The 20,903-nt window shown below is 57.0% G+C and overlaps 7 protein-coding genes across 7 annotated transcripts; 3 read left to right on the plus strand and 4 right to left on the minus strand.

Annotated features, from left to right (window-relative positions):
- Positions 1-1,323: 1,323 nt before the first annotated feature.
- On the minus strand, positions 1,324-2,593 carry SPBR_01761 (uncharacterized protein; the record flags this gene model as incomplete). The annotated part of the gene is made up of 5 exons (XM_040760071.1): positions 1,324-1,665; positions 1,770-2,195; positions 2,264-2,305; positions 2,395-2,432; positions 2,533-2,593. 5 exons carry the CDS (start codon positions 2,591-2,593, stop codon positions 1,324-1,326), a joined length of 909 nt encoding a protein of 302 aa, XP_040619460.1.
- A 1,069-nt stretch (positions 2,594-3,662) lies between these two features.
- On the minus strand, positions 3,663-6,942 carry SPBR_01265 (cleavage and polyadenylation specificity factor subunit 3; the record flags this gene model as incomplete). Its single annotated transcript, XM_040759576.1, has 5 exons — positions 3,663-4,147; positions 4,218-5,031; positions 5,094-6,228; positions 6,630-6,727; positions 6,793-6,942. The coding sequence occupies 5 exons, from the start codon at positions 6,940-6,942 to the stop codon at positions 3,663-3,665; spliced, it is 2,682 nt and encodes an 893-aa protein (XP_040619461.1).
- Positions 6,943-8,397: 1,455 nt separating this feature from the next.
- Positions 8,398-10,194, plus strand: SPBR_01550 (uncharacterized protein; the record flags this gene model as incomplete). The annotated part of the gene is made up of 2 exons (XM_040759860.1): positions 8,398-9,391; positions 9,497-10,194. The coding sequence occupies 2 exons, from the start codon at positions 8,398-8,400 to the stop codon at positions 10,192-10,194; spliced, it is 1,692 nt and encodes a 563-aa protein (XP_040619462.1).
- Positions 10,195-10,826: 632 nt separating this feature from the next.
- Positions 10,827-11,980, plus strand: SPBR_01826 (putative nitrilase; the record flags this gene model as incomplete). The annotated part of the gene is made up of 3 exons (XM_040760136.1): positions 10,827-10,838; positions 10,906-11,849; positions 11,914-11,980. 3 exons carry the CDS (start codon positions 10,827-10,829, stop codon positions 11,978-11,980), a joined length of 1,023 nt encoding a protein of 340 aa, XP_040619463.1.
- Positions 11,981-12,423: 443 nt separating this feature from the next.
- Positions 12,424-13,757, minus strand: SPBR_01735 (calcium binding protein 39; the record flags this gene model as incomplete). Its single annotated transcript, XM_040760045.1, has 3 exons — positions 12,424-12,888; positions 12,974-13,552; positions 13,647-13,757. 3 exons carry the CDS (start codon positions 13,755-13,757, stop codon positions 12,424-12,426), a joined length of 1,155 nt encoding a protein of 384 aa, XP_040619464.1.
- An 888-nt stretch (positions 13,758-14,645) lies between these two features.
- SPBR_02086 (uncharacterized protein) lies at positions 14,646-15,151 on the minus strand (the record flags this gene model as incomplete). Its single annotated transcript, XM_040760395.1, has 3 exons — positions 14,646-14,771; positions 14,931-15,026; positions 15,089-15,151. 3 exons carry the CDS (start codon positions 15,149-15,151, stop codon positions 14,646-14,648), a joined length of 285 nt encoding a protein of 94 aa, XP_040619465.1.
- A 598-nt stretch (positions 15,152-15,749) lies between these two features.
- SPBR_01201 (uncharacterized protein) lies at positions 15,750-20,766 on the plus strand (the record flags this gene model as incomplete). Its single annotated transcript, XM_040759512.1, has 2 exons — positions 15,750-15,843; positions 15,902-20,766. 2 exons carry the CDS (start codon positions 15,750-15,752, stop codon positions 20,764-20,766), a joined length of 4,959 nt encoding a protein of 1,652 aa, XP_040619466.1.
- Positions 20,767-20,903: the final 137 nt, after the last annotated feature.

Genomic DNA, 20,903 nt, shown 5'->3' on the forward strand with positions numbered 1-20,903 from the left:
ACTGTCTGAACGTGCATACACAAAAGAACGCAAAAGAAAGCAAAAGGCAAGGAGGCGGATAGCAATCACACGCACATGGGAATGAAAGAACGGCCATGATCAGACGACGATGAATGCTGGTGTCTGAGCACACGTTCCGGGTCCCAGAGAGCGACGTCGCGCTCTATGGGAGGCATTGTTGTGGGCGCCGTTACTGGCGAGAGACGAGGCCGCACAGCTCGTTAGGAGGAGGTAGGTGGGTGCAGAACTTGACTGGAATGGCGCACGTTGCAGAAAGGGGAGGAGATGCGTGGCGGGAGGAATGTTGACGATAGTCCTGAGAGGGCGAAAAGTACAAGAAAATATTTGTGATCGGCGCTGGTTTGCCGTTGCCTGCCTTCCAGAATGATTTCAATACTCTCGGAAAGGACTAAACATCGGCGTAAAAGATAAGAAACTAGGCGAACTGAAAACAAAACTTGAGGACGCAGGAGTTCTCGAAAAGGGCGATAAAAGAGCGTAGTATAGAAAAGCGATGACCAGAGGATTGCCTTCTGGATGAGAAGGGTGGAGGTTATATCGCAAGGTCTATCGCACCTGCCCGAACCAAACTTTGCATACACAGCTATTGCCTGACAATGCAAACAAAGGAAGGCACGGGGGGTTTCGTCATTGCAGGGAAGGAGGTGGCAGCACTGCTCGCACGGCCAGCCGTTGCGTGGATCAAAACAGCGTGCTGGGATAAACAAATGGCCCCACTCGCTGCTGGGGCAACCACGACCGCCACAGACAAATTAAAGTGGGTCGTTTAAGACGTCTTCAATTTGTCTGCAAAATTCCATATTGTTGAGCACGCAGGATCTTTCTTGACAACGCAGACAACCAGTTCAACGTCACACAGCTCGATTGCTACGTTGGCAAGGTCGTCGAAAGGCTGGCCGTTTGGTACATACATTTGCGTCCAGCATCTGATGAATCCGGGTCCACAACACCCTTCAGACAACGGCACACGGACAACGGATTTTAAGGAACGCGTCTTTTCCAAACGATTCCGTCCTTCTTTTTTGCCCACTCAATCAATTCAGGGAGATGTTCTATGGCGGAAAACAAGGCAGAAAAATTAAGAGACAAAAAACACATGCCAGGGTTATTTTAACACACAAAACGCCATCCATCCAAGACTGCCCTTCTCCCGCGAAAAGACTGTTGCCCGCCCAAAAGAGATCCTTTCTTTTTGTACAACGTAAACCCGATCTCGCGCGTCGTCACAGCCGCTTGTAATTCTTTATATTTTCAGTTCGCCCTCGGTTATCTGCGCTTGGCTTGCATCACGCGTCAGGCCTCTTACCGCTTCAGAGCGGTGTCGAAGGCCGGGATGAGCGTCTGCGCCAGCCAGAAGGAGAAGACCAACTTGGGACCCGTCATCAGCAGCTTGGGGACAAGGCCCTTGAAGAAGCTAGAGAAGCCCTCGTGGCGGGCCATGTTGGTCAGAATGCGGAAGCCACTCTCGGGGTTCTCGAAGTTGCGGTTCTGGATACGGGTCTTGATGACGTCGAGCGGCGCAGAGACAACCAGTGACGCGGAAGCACCGGCAATCGAGGCAACAAAGTTCTGGAACCAGGTGGCCTTGTTGTAGTCCTGCAGCTTGAACAAAAACTCCTTGGCGAACGCAGAACCACCGAAGAGCTAGTGGGAACGTCAGCACGGGCCCGCAGAAGACAGACAGAAAATGCAGGCGGAGAATCGACAAAATATCAAAAAGTACATGAAACGTGGGGGCAGCAACGTACAGCAAAAGAACCCGGCGCGTTGCGGGCAGCCGTCCAGCCCCAGCCACGGTACAGGCCGAAGCCCTCGTCACGGATGATGCGCAGCACGCCACGGCCACGGAAGGCCTCGGGGTTCGTCTGGCGCTTGATCTTGAGAACGTCGAGGGGCAGCAGCACGATCTCGCCAATGCCGATCAGACTGCCAGCAGTGGAGTGCATGATGGCCTTGCCGGTCTTGGCACCGAATGCCTTCTCAAAGTTCTTGCCGTAGTGCTCGGAAAGGTAGTCGCGAGCAACGGGTTGGCCACCGTACTTGTATATCCGCTGCAGGACCTTGTAGCCGGCAGCGTAGCCCAGGCCGGGGAAGAGAGACACGAACTTGCGACCGAGGGGGGCGGCGGCCTTGTCCTTGAAGATGACCTTGTTGAGCTGCGCATAGTTGACAATCTTGAAGGAAAGCACGGGTTAGTCCGGACGTCCGGCGCATGGGCATCATTCATGATGGGGTCGCATACCTTGCCCTCGTTGCTCATCAGGCGCTTTGCGATCGTGTCAACCTGTTGTCGCAGAAATATTAGAAAAGCTGGTCTGTACGGGGAAACCCGCATCGCGCCTCATGTGCCGCCGTCTTGCGGGGTCAACATACCGGGTGGAAGACAGCAAGCTCGGCGATACCAGCCGATCCTACGATTTGCACACCGCCAGTCAGCCTCAGTTGCGTCTTCTTATTGTACCCCCAATACAAGCCATTGCCGCTTGTCCGTCGGCGTTCGTGGTCGCATACCAGAGCCCAGCAGACGAGCCAGGTTAGACTCCTTCTGGACACCGCCCACAGGAGGAGACATTGCGTATGGTGGATGTGAGGCGTCGGGAGGTGGCGAGGTCGATGAGGTTGAGGAGGAAAGTGAACGAGGAAAGTCGAGGAGGGCGGAGGGATGGTCGCAGCTGGACGCGGCGTCTTGTTGATCAAACCGCCGATTTGTCGTGAAAGTCACACTTGCGTCGGCGATTCTCGGGAAAATCCAGGGTCATACGAAGTAAAGTCGAGGATTAAAGCATTTCTCGCAAGACCGGGACGACTCAAAAAAATTTCCCCAGCAAAAATGCGTGTGAAAATGACTAGCGTTATCGGACCGTGGGCTGGCTCGGCTTGTGCCTGGCCAGCACCTGGGAAGGTGCGGCCTGCTGGGAAAAGTGGCCCTAAAAGCTGGCAGGAAGGACCAATCAGCCCGCCCAGGTCCCTTGTGCCTTCCATGTGCGTCTCCGTTTGCGCCTTCCTCCCATGTGCTTCAGCGCTAATTTTCGGTTGTTTTCTGGTCGCGACAGGCGCTCAGTCCTGGCTCTGAGGTGGGGCTGCCATTCGCTAGCTGCGACAAAACTATTCTTACAAACTCCAGTCGCTTCAACATCCTTTCTCTCGTCAATGAGCGCAAGACTGACACCTTTATTCCATTAATATTTTTTGTATTTATACGTAATAATTAACTGGTCATGATCACAAAATCAATCCAGTTTTGTTGCCTGTACAATCGTATATTTTGTATTGGGGTTGATTTTTTTTTTTTTTTTTTCATAAAAAAAATATTATTTGTTAAAAAAAAGACCACGAAATTCGACCCATGTATTGTTTTAAATTTACATTTTCTTATTCCTTTTTTTCGTCTTCTCTCGCCATTTGATATTCCTGTTCAAGACCTAAACCAATAATCAAGAAGCACCTTTCATTTTTTTATTGTCTTTTGAGATTGAAATGTGGTCATTGTCAAATACGAAAAAATACGAGTCCCAGCCAGAAACGCAAATAAACACAAAACATTGTGACAAAATAACGCTTGAAAACGAACGCCGGCGTCTTTTTGCTTTCCTTAATTTAAAATGGGATTGCTGCCCTTCCCTCCTTTTTGTTTCATTCGTCTACCGCCACAGCGGTGCTGTCACCTCCACGGCACGCTCGACAACAGCGCGCACGCGCTCGGCAAATACTCGCTGGGCGCAGTCAATTTCCAGATCATCAAGCCAGACCTTGGCCTCCATCTTGTCGACCTTGACCAAGACGCCCGGGACCGGGATGCCGGCGGCGTGTAGCCGCTCCAGCTCGCGACGAACGCGTTCCTGGCGCCGTTCATCTGCAGCATTGGCATCTTCACCGCCGTCGGTGGCTTTCTCTTCACCATTGCTGATCTCCTTGACGGCCCCTCCATCCTCGTCTTCTCGCACTCGTGGCTCGGCGATGGGCGATACGTTGTCGGCACCAAATTGGGCCTCCAAGAACATGCAAAGGCGGCTGAACTGCTCCTCAGGCGTAATATGAGCGTGCAGGTTGCGCATAGGGAGCACATGATGTTCATGATCATGTGCGTCGTGATCGTGGCTGTGAGAATGCCCATTCTTGCCGGATTCTAAATGTGTTAGCAATATGTGACCCGTATGCAGCGCAGACGTTGTTTCTCTCAAGGCCGCAGGACGTACGCTTCACGGCAGCCGGGCTGCTTTCAACGGAAAAGAGGACAGCCATGACAGCATCGGCGATGCCGTCATTGAGCAGATTGCCCTCCCATTCTAGCTCGATCTCGCCGTTTGCATAATACCGCACAGACACGCATCCCATTACGAGGTACGCGGCGACCAGCTTGTTGATTTCCTCATCAGCCGCCTCCTCGTCATCCCCATCCTCGTCGTCTTCCTCGTCGTCGTACAACTTGTCGTCCTCCATGTCCTCATCCTCTCCATCGCCGTTGGACTTCTGGACCGTGTCCGATTCCGAATCTGCGGCACCATTGCTGACAATCTTCTTCGTAGCTTTGCCATTCTGCTGCAGCTGCTTGACGCCCTTCTGCTTGTGCATCTCGGGCAGCTCCTCGATGGCGCCAAACGTGCCCTCGAGCGCCCAGCGGATGAGGTCAATACCGGCCGCACTCAACGTGAGGCGCTGTCGGCAGACAATGGTCGTTGTCGTCAAGCCTGCATACTCCTGCAAGTCTTCCGGCGCCATGAACGACAATTTAAAGTCGTTCTGGACGAGCACGCCTGTGATAATGGGTCCCGATGACCGGTCTTGCTCTGCATCCTGTTGTTGAGCTGGGCTGATTTGCGTCGGCGGGGTCACCGTCGCCAGCTTGCCGACGACCTTGGCAATCTTGTCCGTCTTGAACGGGATGCGCAGCTCCTCGCAGTTGCGCGGGCTGAACACCTTCATCTTATCCTTCTCTGCCTTGCCCGAGTTGAGGGACAGCAACTTGGACTTGAGGCGCATCATGTTGTGCTGTTCGCCATGGACAAGAATCTGGGCAACAATTTGTCAGTGAATATAACAATCCATAGAATGCAGCACAAAGGAGGACCTACCACCACCGGAGCGTTCACCTCCTCGATGAACTCGCGGTTTTCTGTGCCGTCGACATGCGCAGCAAAAGAGTACTCCTGAACACTGCACCGCCGCGGAATCAACACCTTTTCCGAGTCTGCGCCCGGCGCCCGGCGGTTGGCGCCCGTCAGGTTGCGTGACATAACGGCCTGGATGTGCTCGGGCTCCTGCATGATTTGTTTCGCCATGGTGCCTTCAACACTGTAGCCCGTGATGATCACGCCGTTCTTGTCGCTGGGTGCCCACCGCTCGAGCAGCTCGCGACTGACACCGTTCTGCAGCATACCAGGGCTTGCCAGCATGACACAGCCGCCAATGTCCTCAAAGCGGTCAAGGCTCTTGAGCGACCGAATGAAGCGGAAATCCCACGGGCCACCGCCACCCGCCGTATTTCCCGAGGCCTCGGCCTCCCGTGCACGCTCAGCATACAGACGCTTGATGTTGTCGTTCATGGCGCCCGTGTACGTCTGGTACACGACCATGCACTTCTTGGCGAGGTTGCTCGCATAGTAGATGGGGAAATTTTGGAAATCAGGATGCTTGCTCCAGTACTCGTCGAGAATGAGTAGCAGCTCCTGCGCACGGCCGAGAGCAAATACAGGCATTAGCACGCGGCCCCCACGGTTGAGAATGCCCGTGATGGACTTCATCAGCGCCTGTTCACGCTCAAGACGAGGCACGTGCGATGCTATGCCGTACGTGGACTCGGTGATGAGCACATCAATCTTGACGCCTTTGGGCACCTCGGCAGAGACCAAGTGCCGATCCAGCTCGCGCGAGTAGTCGCCCGTGAAGAAGATCTTCAAGCCCGCAATCTCGACGAGGAACATGGCGGCGCCGAGAACATGGCCAGCCGGATATGGCGTGATACGGATGCCCGAGACTGTATGTGTTGTGTGGTAGTCGATGGCCTCGATTTGGCGGAATGTGCTGAGATGGTCCTGCTCGGTGTAGACCAGCTGTGTTGTCGGATTCGACGATGTGTTGCCCACGCGAACACTGTCCTGGATAAGCCACTTGTAGATGGCCTTGGTCGGGTGTGTCATGAAGACGCGGCCACGGAAATTTGTCTTTGCGAGCACATAAGGTAACGAGGCGGCGTGGTCGATGTGGAAACTTGTGACATGCTGTTAGCATAGGCGGATCTAGGGTAGAGGTCACGATTTACTAAATGAAGCGGAGGAGACAAGAGACAAAGCCGTGTGCAACAAAACAGACTCGATTGTATTGATAACTGCATACTAAGCGGCTTCTTGAATATACACACACATGAAACCGAGTGGCCAAAACCCAGTAATCGCACGTCACCGCAGGACTACTGCGGCGGAAACCAAATAAATTGAAGTCCTTCTACCGCCTAGGGTATGACGACTGCCTGTGTTATGGCTGATGTGTAGACCCTTGGGATTCCCGGTTCGGCGACACAGGGACAAAGCCTTCTCCGGTTCCTCGATGCAGAGACAAACTGGTACTCTGACAGAAATGGCAACAAAATATACACGCAGATGTGGGCTTACTGGCTGATGAGAAGAACGTCGACGGTGCTGAGATCAAAGTCGTCGAAGAACGGGAGCGATGCGAGGCCATCGTAGGCAGGGTGCTGGCCAGCGTCGAGCTATATGCTTGATTAGAGACTAAGCCCCAACGAAAGATGCTCTTCAGTGCAATGAGATAACATACCATGACTGTCTTGCCCTTGTACTGGATGATATGGCACGACCGGCCAACTTCGTTGCCACCACCGAGACACAGGAACATCAGCTCGTCGGACGGGTCGACAGGCTCTTCGGGCGCAGCGCCCATCGCCGCAGCCTTGCGCTTGGAAGCCATCAGAACGAAGTGCTATGTTAGCAGTGCAGCGCAAAGACTGTACGCGCAAGACTGTACGCGCAACAAGGTCGCGAAAACGACCGAAGTCGTCCAGGCTCGACAGCGTCTCGATATTTCGAAATCGCTCGGCTGCTTCGAAACGGCTATTGTCGATACAAAACGTTTGAGCCCAAAGGCTCACTGAAACTGCCGGTCGACACTCGGCATCCGGACAGGCAAGCGGCCGGAGACGTCGGCTGGTGTCAGGGAACTCGGAGAATGCGAGATGCTGGAGTGCATGACAATGCCTGGACCTGCAACAATGAGCTTTTGGCACAAGAGCCGATGCGGCTCACCCTGGCGCGTGTACAAAGCAATATGGGGTAGGTGCGCCTCGCGACTGCGCTAGCACTGTGCCGGCACGTCGTTTTTCCGTCCCGCGCTCTGTTTGCGCTTGGTGTGACCTGTCACGTGTATCCGAGAACGCGACCGACAGTTAGCGCCGCGGTCCTTCCCAGAGGTGTTCGTTTGCTTTCGCAGAGGCGAGAGGCAAAACCAATAACCTCCTCTTCGGCATCCATCCACACTCCCTGCTCTCGACAACGCCTACGCACCACGCCGGCATCACTACGAACGTGCGCTCGATCTGCCTCTCGTATTGCATCTTGCGCTGCCACCGCCGACTTCTTTCTGTCGCGCTTTCGACGACTGCGATTGCGGCGCGTGTCCCGCTGAACGCTGCTGTCTCAGCTTTTCGACACTTGCAACCGGCCTCGTGGAAGATCTGGATGGGCGTTCCAGCCGGCTGCACAACTCTGGGCGGCTCGACAGGCCTCGCTGTCTGCCGGGTGGCGGCGGTTGCAACGCTTTTGTGAATCATTTCCCATCAGCAACTCATTGAATTCGCTTCTACGTCTACGCTGCCTTCAATAATCGGCAATTCGGACGACCATATTTACGCCCTCCCACGAGATCCCATTCCCCCCATCACTGATTTCTCACTGCAACACAACGTTGGCGGGATCTCCTATTCCGTGTTGTATTGTCATGGCTCAACCGCAACCTCAGGTCCCCCAAAGGACCTTCTCCCCAACCTCCCAACTAAGCCCGTCCCCTGCTCCTCATCCTGCGGCGTTTTCGGGGCAGCCAGCTTCAAAAAAGACACAGCTCTCTCCCGCACCATCGCCAACCGGTCTCGTACAGTCGCCCTCGGGCATTTTCTCTCCTGTCGGGGCGAACGGCGGCCCGCACAGCAACAACAGTCCTGCGACGCCGTCAACTCCGAATTCCCTAGCTTCGCCATTAGCACTTCCTTCATCCAACGCTCACTCGGCGAACGCGCCACTCTCCATGCCTCTCCCGACCCCAGCACTCCCCACCTCCGCCGCAGCTTCTCCGATGCCGATGCCCTCTCCGTTGCCAGCCGCCGGCCAGGCAAACAACGCGTCAAACGGCTACTCGCCTCACAAACCCCAAATGCCGTCTGGTTCGCCTGCACCTCAGATCTTGTCCCCGAAACCAGCACAGACACCGACACCACCGACGCCATCAGGTCCCCCGACGCCGTCGGGGCCTCCATTCCCGCAGGCGACGCCGGGCGTGCCAAGTGGCGGCGTTGGCCCTACGAACGGGAACCACTTTGTACCGATTGCTGCAACCCCAACCGCACAGACACCGGCAGGCGGCGCTATGGGCCCACCTTCGAAACCACCGACAAAGGAATACCAGTACGACGTCGACGACTCGCTGGCCGGCACCGGTATCGATCTCCGACAAGAAGAGCAGTTTCAGGCCGACTATTTTGCGGGCACGTTCCGGCCCGAGGCACGGACGGGGTTCCCTGCAAATACACCGGGACCGCGAGGCTCGTTTTATGGCTCTCTGTCTGCAAACCAGCCGGCCGAGACGGTTGACGAAGCAAATCAGCGGATATTTGAGGTGGAAGCTGCAAAGCACGCATGGACCGACGCAGCGCGGGCTTTGGCGTCGTCGCGGAGCAATGCGCTGCAGAACCGGTTCCTTGATTTCGGCGCTGTGTTCTTGCGGGCCGAGAAGATTGCCAACGAGTACGGCATTGGTGTGGTTATGGATCCCAAAGTGCCACCGGTGACGACCGGACGGGCGCGGCAGGAGGCCGAGTTTCCCAAGCCATATGTGACGGTCAATACCAAAAAGGGGCCGGACGGCGTGTCGCTTATCTCGACAACGGCGGCGTTTATTCCGGAGGATACGTTCCTTGCAGACCAGCTGGCGCTGCTGTCTCTTGCCGCCAAGCACCGGATTCGGGAGCTGCTGGAGGATGCGAACAAGGTGGCAGAAACGCGCCAGACCACGTCCCACGGCGTTGTTCCGGACGAGTGGCTGGAGGCCGCGGCACCTCTTCCGTCGGCTACCGCTGCGGCAGAAGCCGCAGTCGCCTCCAAGGATGGCGACGCGATCATGACTGACGCGGACAAGAGCTCCTTGAAGCGTAAGTATTTTACGTTTTCGTTTTTGCGTCTGAGAGAGAAAGGACAATGGCGCAGATGCGCACTGGAGCGTCAATTTGTATATGATGTATTCTAACAATCGGAAGGCACTCTCGAAGTGGACGACAAGACGGACCTGGGCGGTGTCGCGAAAAAGATTGCCGCTGGCAATACCCTCATCCAGAGTTTGCGCATCGTTAGCAAGGCCGAGCGTAGCTTCGAGGAGCAGCGGCTGCTTAAACGTCAGAAGCGCGAGGGTAAGAAAACCGACTCGGCCGCGCCATCTACGCCGACCGCGAACCGCACAGCCACGCCTGGAACGCCAGGGTCTGTTGCTCCGGAGCCCGACAAAGCGCCGACGAAGAAGGAGCTTAAGAAGAACGCAGCTGCCAAGGTCGCCGAGCAAAACGACACACTCAGTGCCAACCGCACAAGTATGGCCTTCTTGGGCGGCCGCAAGAAGCAGTACTCGTGGCTGTCCGGCGGTGCTGGCGCATCACCCAAGCGTGGTCTAGGCGGCGGCGGCGGCGGCGGCGGCGGCGCAGGAGGTGCAGGGGGCTCTAGCGGCGCTGGAGGCAGCGGTGCCAACACGCCTGGCCGGAAGTCTAGTGAGCCCACTATGTTGACTGCGGAAGCGAGAACAAAATGGGGCTCGTGGCGCGAGGACGGCATCAAGGGCAAAGACATCCAACTGCGCGACTTGGTGGTCGTCCTCGAGGCGGATGGCCGGGAGGTGGCGGCACTGCAGACGGCATACGACAAGCTGGACGGCTTTCCTCTGCCGCCGCCGAAGCCAGCACCATGAGCGGCAGTATTGTTGTGCTTTTTTCGTAAACATTTTAACACAACATCTGTCACAACATTGTCACAACATCTCTCACAACAGACTCTGTACGGATCTTCTTATCCGCTCAACTATATTGCACAAAAGAAGGGGGAGATAAAGGACGACAATGGGGCCTTGTTCTGCCGCCTTGTCTCTCAGATTTTGCTTTTGGGTTTCCCTTTACGTTCTATACATCCTCGGGGAGTACGGCGCGTGTCATGTGTAATGGCAGATACTCGATCATTTTGTCAATGTTTCTGCGGCTTTTGTCCCTTGGGCTCATCAAAAGGAGTTTTTTTACTGCCCCGTCTTCGTCTCAGTTTCCTTATACAGGTCATATTTAGGGGCAGCGACGACTTTATTTGTAATCATACCTTTTATTTTACCTGTAGTTTGCATTCTCGACGTGGACCTGGATGCTGTAATTCGTGTTTCGCTGTAGCTGTCTGTACGTTGTGGCTGCAAAAATGATGCAATCAGGTCCCGCTAAGCTCGTCGAAGCTTTATCTCCGTCATGGCCCGCGCCGCTTAGATAGCATTGCCCCTACCGCAAGACGACATCCTGCGTCACAACTGAAACAACCATCGAGTTGAGCCAGAGTCTTTTCATAATGGCGATTGCTGTACGTAACTTCTTCTCTGTCGCCCAAACACCAACAATCGCCAGTCTAACACACCTCACAACTCCAGGCCATCGGCCAGATCTGTTCCACGGCCTCCGTGGCCCACAACCTCGAGCAGTGCGTCAGCCTTGTCGGGCGAGCTGCCGCCGCCGGGGCCAAAGTGCTCTTTTTGCCCGAGGCATCTGACTACATTGCCACATCGCCGGAGCAAGCCCTGGCTCTCGCGCAGCCGGTGGACGAGTCGCCCTTTGTGCGCGGCCTGCAGTCGGCTGCCGCCCAGCACGGTGTGGCCGTGCATGTGGGCATCCACGTGCCAGTGGCCGTGACTGCCTCCGCAGCCGGATCAAATGCGGTGATGCCGACTGTTGTACGAACCGGCGAAGTGTCTTTGACGACAGCAGCAGCAGGCGCTGGCAGAAAGCTGCTCAACCGCACCATCTACATTGACCCGGCCGGCCGCGTCGCGCCCTATGGCAACTACGACAAGCTGCACCTTTTCGACTATGCGGCTGCAGGTCTGCGCGAAAGCGCCCAGACACAGGCCGGCACTGCCTTGCTCCCGCCGTACACGACACCCCTCGGCCGCCTGGGCAGCCTGACGTGCTTTGACCTGCGGTTCCCGGAGCCGGCCATTGCTCTCGCACACTACGCCCAACCCGCACCGGCGCACATTATCACGTACCCATCGGCGTTTACGGTGCCGACGGGCCGTGCGCATTGGGAGGTGCTGCTGCGAGCGCGGGCCATTGAGAGCCAGTGCTACGTCATTGCGGCGGCGCAGGTCGGGCGGCACAATGCCAAGCGCGTGAGCTACGGGCGCAGCCTGGCCGTGGACCCGTGGGGCAAAGTGCTGTGCCGGCTGGGCGGCGTGGTGGGTGGCGACGATGAGAACGCGACGGGTCCGGATGTGGGCAATGCTGACGAGGGTGCAGAGGGCCAGCTGGGGCTGGTGGACATCGACCTGTCCGTGTGGGAGAGCGTGCGGGAGCGGCTGCCACTGGTCAGACGAACGTGAGTACTTGAGCCACTGATTGTGAATGTTGGTTCTGCCAATGGTTTGCTAACAATGCGACAGGGACGTCTACCCGGCGCTGGACTCAGTCAAGGATGGCGAAACAGAAGGGAGAGAGGCGGAGCATTGATGATATGTATTCGCTACTTGGCGCAGGCCCAGATACACAAACAAAACTGTCCAAAGCACGGCCTCAAATAACCGCTCATTTGCAAACAGTCTCGTACAATTTGCTGCTGTAAAAACAGGGCGGAGATGCGGCTGGAAGAAGCACTCCGTATGCTTTCACAAGCTCGATTTGTAATCGTCTACTTGCACCTTTTCCCACTTCTCTAACTCTCCTTCTCTCTCTCTTTTCACTCTCTTTTCTCTCCCTCTTCCTCCACAATCAGTCCCATGTTCCCAAACGCCGGCGCCAAACAGTATGCAATATAAGAATGTAAACCGAAGCAAAAATAAATGCCAGAATAGAAAATGATAATGACAAAACAACAAACAATAGCGGTCAACGTCGCGCATCTCTTTTTACTACCGCCCGTAGACGGCAATTGTCGGCTCCCCTTGCTGCGGCACCTAGCGTTGCGGCGGAACGGGCTTGGGCGGCATGTTGCGGATTTGCTTGATGAGGAACTCGCGCTCGTCAATAAACTGCTCATCTTCAGTTCGCTCCTCGAGGAAGTGTGACAGAAACGTGAGAAGCTTGTCCCGGTTCATGATCAGGATCTTCTGGACGGCGACCGACTTGTGGGGGTTGGCGACAAACACCTTGAACACGTGGAAGCCCTCGTACTGGACCATCTTGCGGTCGTCGCGCAGCAGGTTCATGCAGATCTTGAGGTGCTCGCCCGAGTCGACGTACCGCGTCATGACCGTGTAGTTGGAGCGGTCCAGCAGCACCTCGCCAAGCAGCTTGATAGACTGGCGCTTGGTGACGTAGCTGTGGGACTGCACGAGGGTGGTGTTGTAGCGGCTGAAGAAGAGGTCGAAGTTGATGCTGAGGTAGCGCGGCACAAGTTCCTTGTGCCTAGTAAGAAGTTCCTAGGGAAGGGGGCTTTGTGTTAGCTGCGACAAAAGACATATCATAATGAGCAACGAACACGCAGGGCAGAACACAGAAACATACCCGAAGGGTGTTGAATGCATCGGCGGCCACCTCGAACGAACTCGTGTCGATCCACTTGAAGAACTGCCAGAAAATGCCGCGGCCACTCTGCACGCGGTTAAACGCAATCTTGGACACGCCGCCGGCGCTCGAGCCGCTGTTGGGGTCGTCGTCTGCGTCGTCGTAGAGCACTACGGCCGCGGCAGCTTCGTGCTTGAGCACCTCACGCAATATCGATCCGGCGGTCGTGGCGCTCTCCTTGTGGTCGTAGCCACGGCACAGGGCAATGAGCACAGATGGCGCGTGGTTGCTCACAAAGTCGACGGCGAGCGGCGCCGGCTGCTGGTTGTTCTGCGAGTCGGAGGCGACTGGGTAGTTGCTCGGCGGTCGGTAGCGGAAGACGAATGAGAAGATGACCTGCGCGTCCTTGCGCGACTCAAAGGGTAGCAAGTGCAGGATCTGGGGTAGCAGGCAGAGCACCTGCTCGTCCACAATGCCGTGCACGAGTTGGTAGACCTGCTCGGGGCTGGACTCGGCGTCGTGTGTGCCTTGGAGGATGGCCTTCATCTGGCCAAGACATTTCGGCAGCGGCTCGTCCACCTGGCAAGATGACGGAGGACGGTCAGCATATGTTCGGGAGGCCGGAAGTCTGGAGTCTGGAGTCTGGAATCGGTGCTTTGGTTTCGTCCCCTACCTTTATTTCTGGGTTCTTGGCGACGTCGATGCGGGACAGCAGGTCGTATGTCTGCCGCGCCAGCTCGGCCGCATTTGTGCGGCTGCGCCCGCGATTGAAGAAAAACGACATTGGAAGAGGCACAGGCTATGGCACTGGCGACGTTGAGGATCGGATCGAAGCAGAGTCCGGTTCGTCAGAGTCAAGATCGAGCGACGACGGTGAAGCGATCGCGGCGCAACAACAGACTCTCAGAAATGGCGGTCGCCTGCGGGCATTGAGGATGTCGGATGTCGTCAACTGGATGCGCGTTCCAGGACAGGACAGGCGAGAATAAAAGGGGCGTGCTGTGCTGGATCGTGGGATCGCAATCGGGGTGAAAGCGTTGGTGCCACTATTTACATCACGCTATTGTTTGTTGTTGCTCTTGCCCGTCGTACGTCCATCCCCCTGCTTGGGCCGCTTTGGGCAGTCGCAGCAACCGCCCGCACCACCTAGCGGGAGGTGGAGTGGGGTGCGCGTGGTCTGTTTACTGACGGAACGAGACCCCTGCAGTGTTCGCTATCGTTACAGCGGGTTAATTGGAGGGTAGTTGCGGGGACTGCAGCACGAGGCACACAGGGCAGGGGCCTGTTAGCGTGTTTGACATGTGGCGCAAAAGGGCAAGGTGCATGATGGCATCGGATAGTGCGATATATATACTGTTTACAGAGATATTCAATTGGGGCAGGACCGCATCGACATTGTGAGTGTGTACGGACATGGACGAATATGAAATACGCAGCAGAAAGAAGTGCAATCAACTCCGCTTGATTCTGATCCATTTCGGTACATGTATCACAATACGCTCGTGCGATAAAGTAGATATATGTAGCCCAGGAGAGTTCTGTTGGTGTCCGACGTGGTGGTTGTTATCAAATTCGTTAATCGACAGGCTGCTCCCCACAATGCAAGAGAAGCATCTGCCACAAGAGGCGTCTGCACGCACAAATGCGCGTAGAATCCATGTCAACGTTGCGTCTATAGCATCGTGGATCGTGGCATGCTTCCCGGATTGGCCCTCTCCAGGGCGCCACCGCCACGTCTGGCCGTAGTCAATGCATGAGCAATATCGTGCACAGCACGCCTGGAGACCTTCTTGGCATGCTTCCATCAAAGATTCGTGCCAAGGAAGAGTCTTTCGCCCGTCGATAGCGACCGCAATCTCTCGGTAGCTATTTGGATTTCTTCATCGCAGCCTTGGGACGGTCAGCAACTCTCCAACACGCAGCAAGGCCGAGCCAAGCAATCACAGCCGGAACTCACCAGGTAGCAGTCCTTCAGCTTCATAAACTCGGCGGCACATTTGTCCTTGTGCACCGCGTTGTAGTCGGCAACAATGCATTTGCCATAGACGGCGGCCTAGCTGGTCAGCTCGGGTCGTCCATCCAACACTCATCCTAACAAACCACGAGTGCCCATACCTCAGCAGTGCACTGCGATGCGGCGGCCGCAACCCGCTGAATGGGGCGTGTTCGTGGTTGCATGGCTGTCGCGGTCACAAGAGCACTTTTATGCGATGCTTTGTCGTGTCATCACACGGCTGGCCAGTGCAGTTTCCCAATCCAGCTTTCGGTTCTTTCCATCTAGGCCAAGAAGCTCTTGCCCTCCACGCGATTCACGGACCATGCCCAATCCGTCTTTGGTGGCAGGAACCCACTTTTCTACTGGGCAGGCGCCTTCCTACGCGCTAAACCTCAAGACCTCTTAACGCGTCCCCCTGGGCCCTGTCTTTCCCCTTGACGACACGACAAGCTTTTTTTGGGCACGCTGCGCAAATCGCAGTCCGTGGCCACTCAAGCTGCAGAGCATACGATTCTTCCCGGGCGCCCGTTCTTTTTGACGTCGTCTTTCTTTCTGTCACGCCGGCTTCACTGTCCTACCTAGTGGGCTTTCTACCGTACCTCCTTGCGTCTGGCGCGACTCTCCAGCCTGAGCCGTGGCCTTGCGATTTGCTCGATTTTCTTCTTGTATCTTTCTTTGTTGTTCCTTTTCTCTTCACTCTTTGTCTCCTTGCCCCCTCTTGGCCTCCTCTTTGTCTCGCCCAACCCCCTCTATCATGCCTTCGCCGGTGTGTTCGACCCCATGCCGTCTCACGCTCCGCTATCCTCTCGAGATGGCAGGATCCGGTCATCGTCCATCCGCCAGGGGAGCGAGCCCTTTTACTATACCAACGAGGGTATGAGACTCGTCCTCCGTACCATCATGCTCTCCGGCCTCGGTCGCTAACCCCACAGACATTGAACTCCTCCACCAAGTCGTCGCGCTGGGCCAGGACATCCTGCCTACGCTGCCGAAGCGCGACAAGCTGCCGACGACCGCGCTCTTCCGAGCCGCCGATATCGTCTTCCCTCGCCATGGCCTCGACCCGGACGGCGAGGATAAGCTCAGCCGCATCATTTTTCTCGTGGGCGGCATGCGCTCCACCGACAACCTGCTCGACCGCTTTCGAACCGTGCTAGGCCGCATGGGCATCGAGCTGGAGTACGTCCCGGAGAGCAGCAGTGTCAATGCCGACGTCGACGGCGACGACGACAGCAACAACAGCATGTATGATCCAGCGGACGGAGAAAACAACGCTCAGCACGCCCGTCGCCGCCAGTCACACGTGCAAGCTTCGCCACCGTCTCCACACCCGCCATCACCACCTCTCTCAGTTCACTCCCCAACGCGCTCATCCGCTGGCGGCCTGACTTCTCACTCTGGTGTTTTTCCCGTTGCACCACATGTGACCGGCCGGCGACGGCGCAATTCTGACAGTGTGGCTGAGTTTGTGGTCGCGGCGGGCGCGAGTCGGTTCAACCGCGGCCAACCTGAACACCACGACGCACCTATTGACCACCAGTCGCATCGACCCACGGGCCGGCAACAACAACGCCGACAGCACCACAGACGCAGGTCCGACTCGCTTGCACCGCCACTGGTGAACTATAAGGACTACTTTGGCACGGCAGACGAGCCAAGACCAGCTCCACGACTACCTTCGCCGCAGCGACAGCAGCGTCCGCAGACACGGCCGCGACCCCCTCACACATCGCGGCCGATCGACCCATGGTTGTCGCAGGTTCCTCGGTACCCTGCTGCGCCCGAAGAGGTCGACTATACGGAGGAACATGGCAACAATCTTAAGGACAACCTACATGCTGATCCTTCCGAAGGAAACTTTGATTACGATGACGATAATGATGTGCCTGGTATCGACCAATACACGCAATCCTTGGATTTACTTCGTGCGGCAGCGCCACGGAAGGACGAACATGCCCTACAACAACACAAACAACACGATACGCCTCCCAACGCAATAAGCGGCCACGGCGCTGCCCATCTTTCTCACAACCACAACTACCAATACCACCAACAACTCCCCATCCGCACTCGCCCATTCTCGCAGACCCGGCCCCCCTCTGCGCAACCCGGTGCTGGCCCAACAGGCCCGGGTTTTGTTACGCACACCCAAAACTCCTCGATGCAACCGGCTGGCTCCTGGACCGAGCCCCAATCGCCCCGATCGCGGGTCTCATCCTTGGCCTCTGACCATGAAGTCTTCCATGGCGCCAGCGACACGACAGTGCAAGAAGAACTTGAGGCCGGGCCGCCACCTCGGGTTGACCCCTTCATCATGGCCAAGGTAGCCGACACTTATTTTATGCGGTTTGCTTTCCTTGGCGGTCTTGCAGTTGATGTGTGGCGAACAACATGCGCTGCACACCAGCAACAGGAGCGGTATGCCGCAACTATTGACCGGGAGCTATCCGCATCAGAAGCGCTTCTCGTGTGGAGCAGTGTGGCTGGTACTCACATTGAGGATATGACGGGGAAGTCCAGGCAATTAACCGCCCTGCAACAAGAGATGGTCATCGTCGAGGAACGTCAACCGGACGAAGTTGAGCGGCTAGGAGACGTCGACGAAGAAGAAGCCGAAGCGGAGGACGACCAAGACGACGAAGCCGCTGCCCAATACCGAGAAAAACAAGACGAGCGCGAAAAACTTATGCGCCGAGCAGCCCGCGTTTATACCATTACGACCATGTTCAATGCCGTCAGCCACTGGCATAGTATGGCCAAAGAGGAAGCCAGCCGTACCAAAGTGGCTCGTCGCCACCTCTTGCGCCGCAAAGTCTTTGGTGCCTGGCGCGAGCAGACGGCTACTGATAATGTCAAAGCCGACTGCTTCGCGCTCAGCTGGGCCGTTCGGCGCTGGTCGTCCGCGATGCACCGAGGACCCCACGAGAATGGAAAATTGGCCATCCAATTCCACCACCGCGACTTGGCGACCGTCACGTTCTGGACCTGGCTTAGAGCACACCAGGAGCGGATCGCCGAGGCATGGGCCATCGATCGTCTCAAGAAGAAGGCCGTCGAGGGCTGGTGCCAGCGGACCATTGCGTTGGCGCACTCCGAGGACAAGGCCGCCCAAAAAGTACAGCAGTTTCGTCTAGGCGCAGCGACCGCTACGTGGGCCGAGCAAGCTCAGAGCCAGGCACTGACGTTCCTCAGTATTGAAGAGCAAGAGAATGAGACCTACATGCTGGCAGCACTACAAGACTGGTCCAAAGAAGCGTTGTGTCAGGAAAAACTGCGCGCTATGCACGCTGCCAATGAAACCCGCACCAAGTCGGCCGTGTTAGGGGCCTGGCGCGAGAGCGCCGCCGAGGCAAAGCATCGCGCAACCCAACTGGACCTCGACATCGCCGAAGAGTACGTCGCCCACTGGCACCGCGAAACCCGCCTTGCGCTTTTCCGCGCCGACTATGAGTATGACCTCAAGATGGATGCCGTGCAGAGCTGGGTACTGGCCGAGAAGCTTGCGTTCCTTATCCGGTACCGCGATGAGCAGCTTCTCTGGAAGACCTGTTTCGCACTCCAAGCAAATTTTGGCATTGGTAGCCAAGGCCAGCAAAGAGAGCAACAGCGCGAAGACGACCTGGCTCAGATTGCGGATAGGCTAGACAAGACCAATGTCTTTGCCGGGTTGGTCTCTGCTTTCCACCAGCAAGGCGAGAGGCGCGGCGCCTGGAAGGAGATTTCAAAGTACCTGGACCACGAAGCCGTGGCAAACAAAACCCTGGGTTTGTGGACAGCAGCGACAGCCGAACACGACGACATGGGTGAAATGGCCCGTCGTGGGGCTTTTTACGTCGGCACCGCCAACGCCTTAAGTGGCTGGTCTACGTACGCCAAGAACATTCGAAAGGAGCGCCTGCGCTCCACGTACTACACCTTTCGGAGAGAGGTGAAGCGCAAGACGGCGTCCGACTGTATCGCCGTGTGGCGCGATGCTACTCTCCGCCAAGGTACGGAGACGAGTGGCAACGGCGCATACGCAATGGCAGATCAGCTCCGCTACGAATACGAGGCCTACACTGTCTTTACAACGCTCAACCACTGGATCCTTGCGACCAACGACTGCATTTTCCAGCATACCGTGGCTGCTGAAGCAGACACCGAGGTGTATCTCAGCCTCTGGCGACTGCAGCTGGCCGACTGCGAAGAACTCGGCGCAGCGGCTGCTGAGCACGATACAATTACAAAACTGGCCGGGCGCTGGGACGACTGGGAGCTGCAGGCTGTACAGGCCCGGGGCCGGGAACACACGGCGGCGGCGCTTCTCGAGAAAAACGAGCGTCGGCTCGGAAGACGCGTGCTGGCAGTCTGGCAACAAGAGCTGGTAGACCGGCTCTACGTCGGGTCAGCTGAGCCAGAAGACGACCTACGGTTGAGTTACACGGCATCCGCGGCGTCCCGTTGGCAAGGCGAGAAAGACCACGGTGCTGGCCCAAGCTCCAGTTTTTGGCGACTGGGTGCATCGTTCTCGTCGCCTCTGGTTGGCCGCTCGGACGCACCTCGGCCAACTCCGTCGAGGGTGCCTGGGTCTGACGACCGCGACGGTCGCCCAGCCCGGGTTGCCCAAGTCGGCGCACGGCCAGCCAGTCTCCTTCTTCACCCGATTACAGAAACCCCCGTCACAACAACAGCGCAGCGGCCGTTCTATTCTGGTGGTGTTCTCGGCGCTGTCGGCGGCAGCCATAGTGTTCCTGCGCCCGGCGCCGTGGTGGCCGAGTCGGCGGCGGCAACAGATGTGATTCAACAGCCACCAACTGCAGGCACCAAGCCACTACGGCGACTACACCGATCAACAACTGCGGCATCGTATCGGCACCAAGAGCAGGCGCAACCGACCCCGACCACCTTACCCTCGTCTTCGTCGCCAGAGACTGCTGTTTCCCGGGTTCGCGCGTCGCCTTACAACCACCGTCTTCTGCAACGCCGGTTACTGTCGGCCGCACGGTTGGCCGATTCGGTCCAGCTAGGGCCTATGTCTGAGTTTGACGAAGTGGAGGCTGGAGCGGAAGACGCCGAAACTGATCCACTCCCTTTGCGGGACTATGCTGATGCGGATGTGTCTTCCGAGGGCGATGAAGACCTCGGTCTGGGTCCTGACAGCCCCCACCGCCTGCCGGATCACCGTAACCTCCAACTGCTGTCCCCCACCGCCGCCCACGCTGCACACACGCCTACGAGGCATCTGTTTCGCCCGGGTAGCAGTGAGCTAACAGCGATTGCGGCATCGTCGTCCCTGGGGACCCCGCAAAGCCGGCCAGCGCCTCCGCCAATCCAGCCACACAGCCACCTTCGGTCGTCCATTGCCGCCACCACCGGAGGTGGAATGCGCCACAGTGTCAGCAGCCTTCCCGCGCCGGCCGATCCAAGACTGCCGCGCTTCCGCCCGGGCCACTCGCTGCTTCGAAAGAGTGCCGTCGTCGGCGCAGCGGCCGTCTCTGGCGCGGAGTTCCCCCCGTCCTCCTCCTCCTTTGACCCCGTCACAACGACACCAATGGGGCCTCTGCCGTCGCCCTTTGAACGCCGCTTGCGTGCGGCGTACGGCGACCAATCCGGCGACGGGTTCCAAAGCGACGTCTATGATGATGCCGGCGAAGGCGGGCAGGGTTACGGTGCTGTCCCACGGGCCTCCCTTGCTTCTTTCACACCGCGGCAGCTACCGCTGCGAACATCACTTGCGGCATCGACAGCACCCGCGACAGGACGTACAGGAGCAAGAGTGACGTTTGTAGATGTCGACCGCGAGCAAATGAAAGAGTAGGTGAGGGTGACGTGCGGTTCCCTTTTTCGAAAGTATGTAGGAGGAAAGGGAAGCGGGAAAACGCGTTGGATATTTTGTTCTTGTTTCCTTTATGTTTGGCGGCTTGCTTTTTTTTGTTATTTGGTTTTTTCAACCGC

Source organism: Sporothrix brasiliensis, assembly GCF_000820605.1.
Source record: "Sporothrix brasiliensis 5110 chromosome Unknown Cont18, whole genome shotgun sequence".
In the NCBI taxonomy this organism is placed as follows: Eukaryota; Fungi; Ascomycota; class Sordariomycetes; order Ophiostomatales; family Ophiostomataceae; genus Sporothrix; species Sporothrix brasiliensis.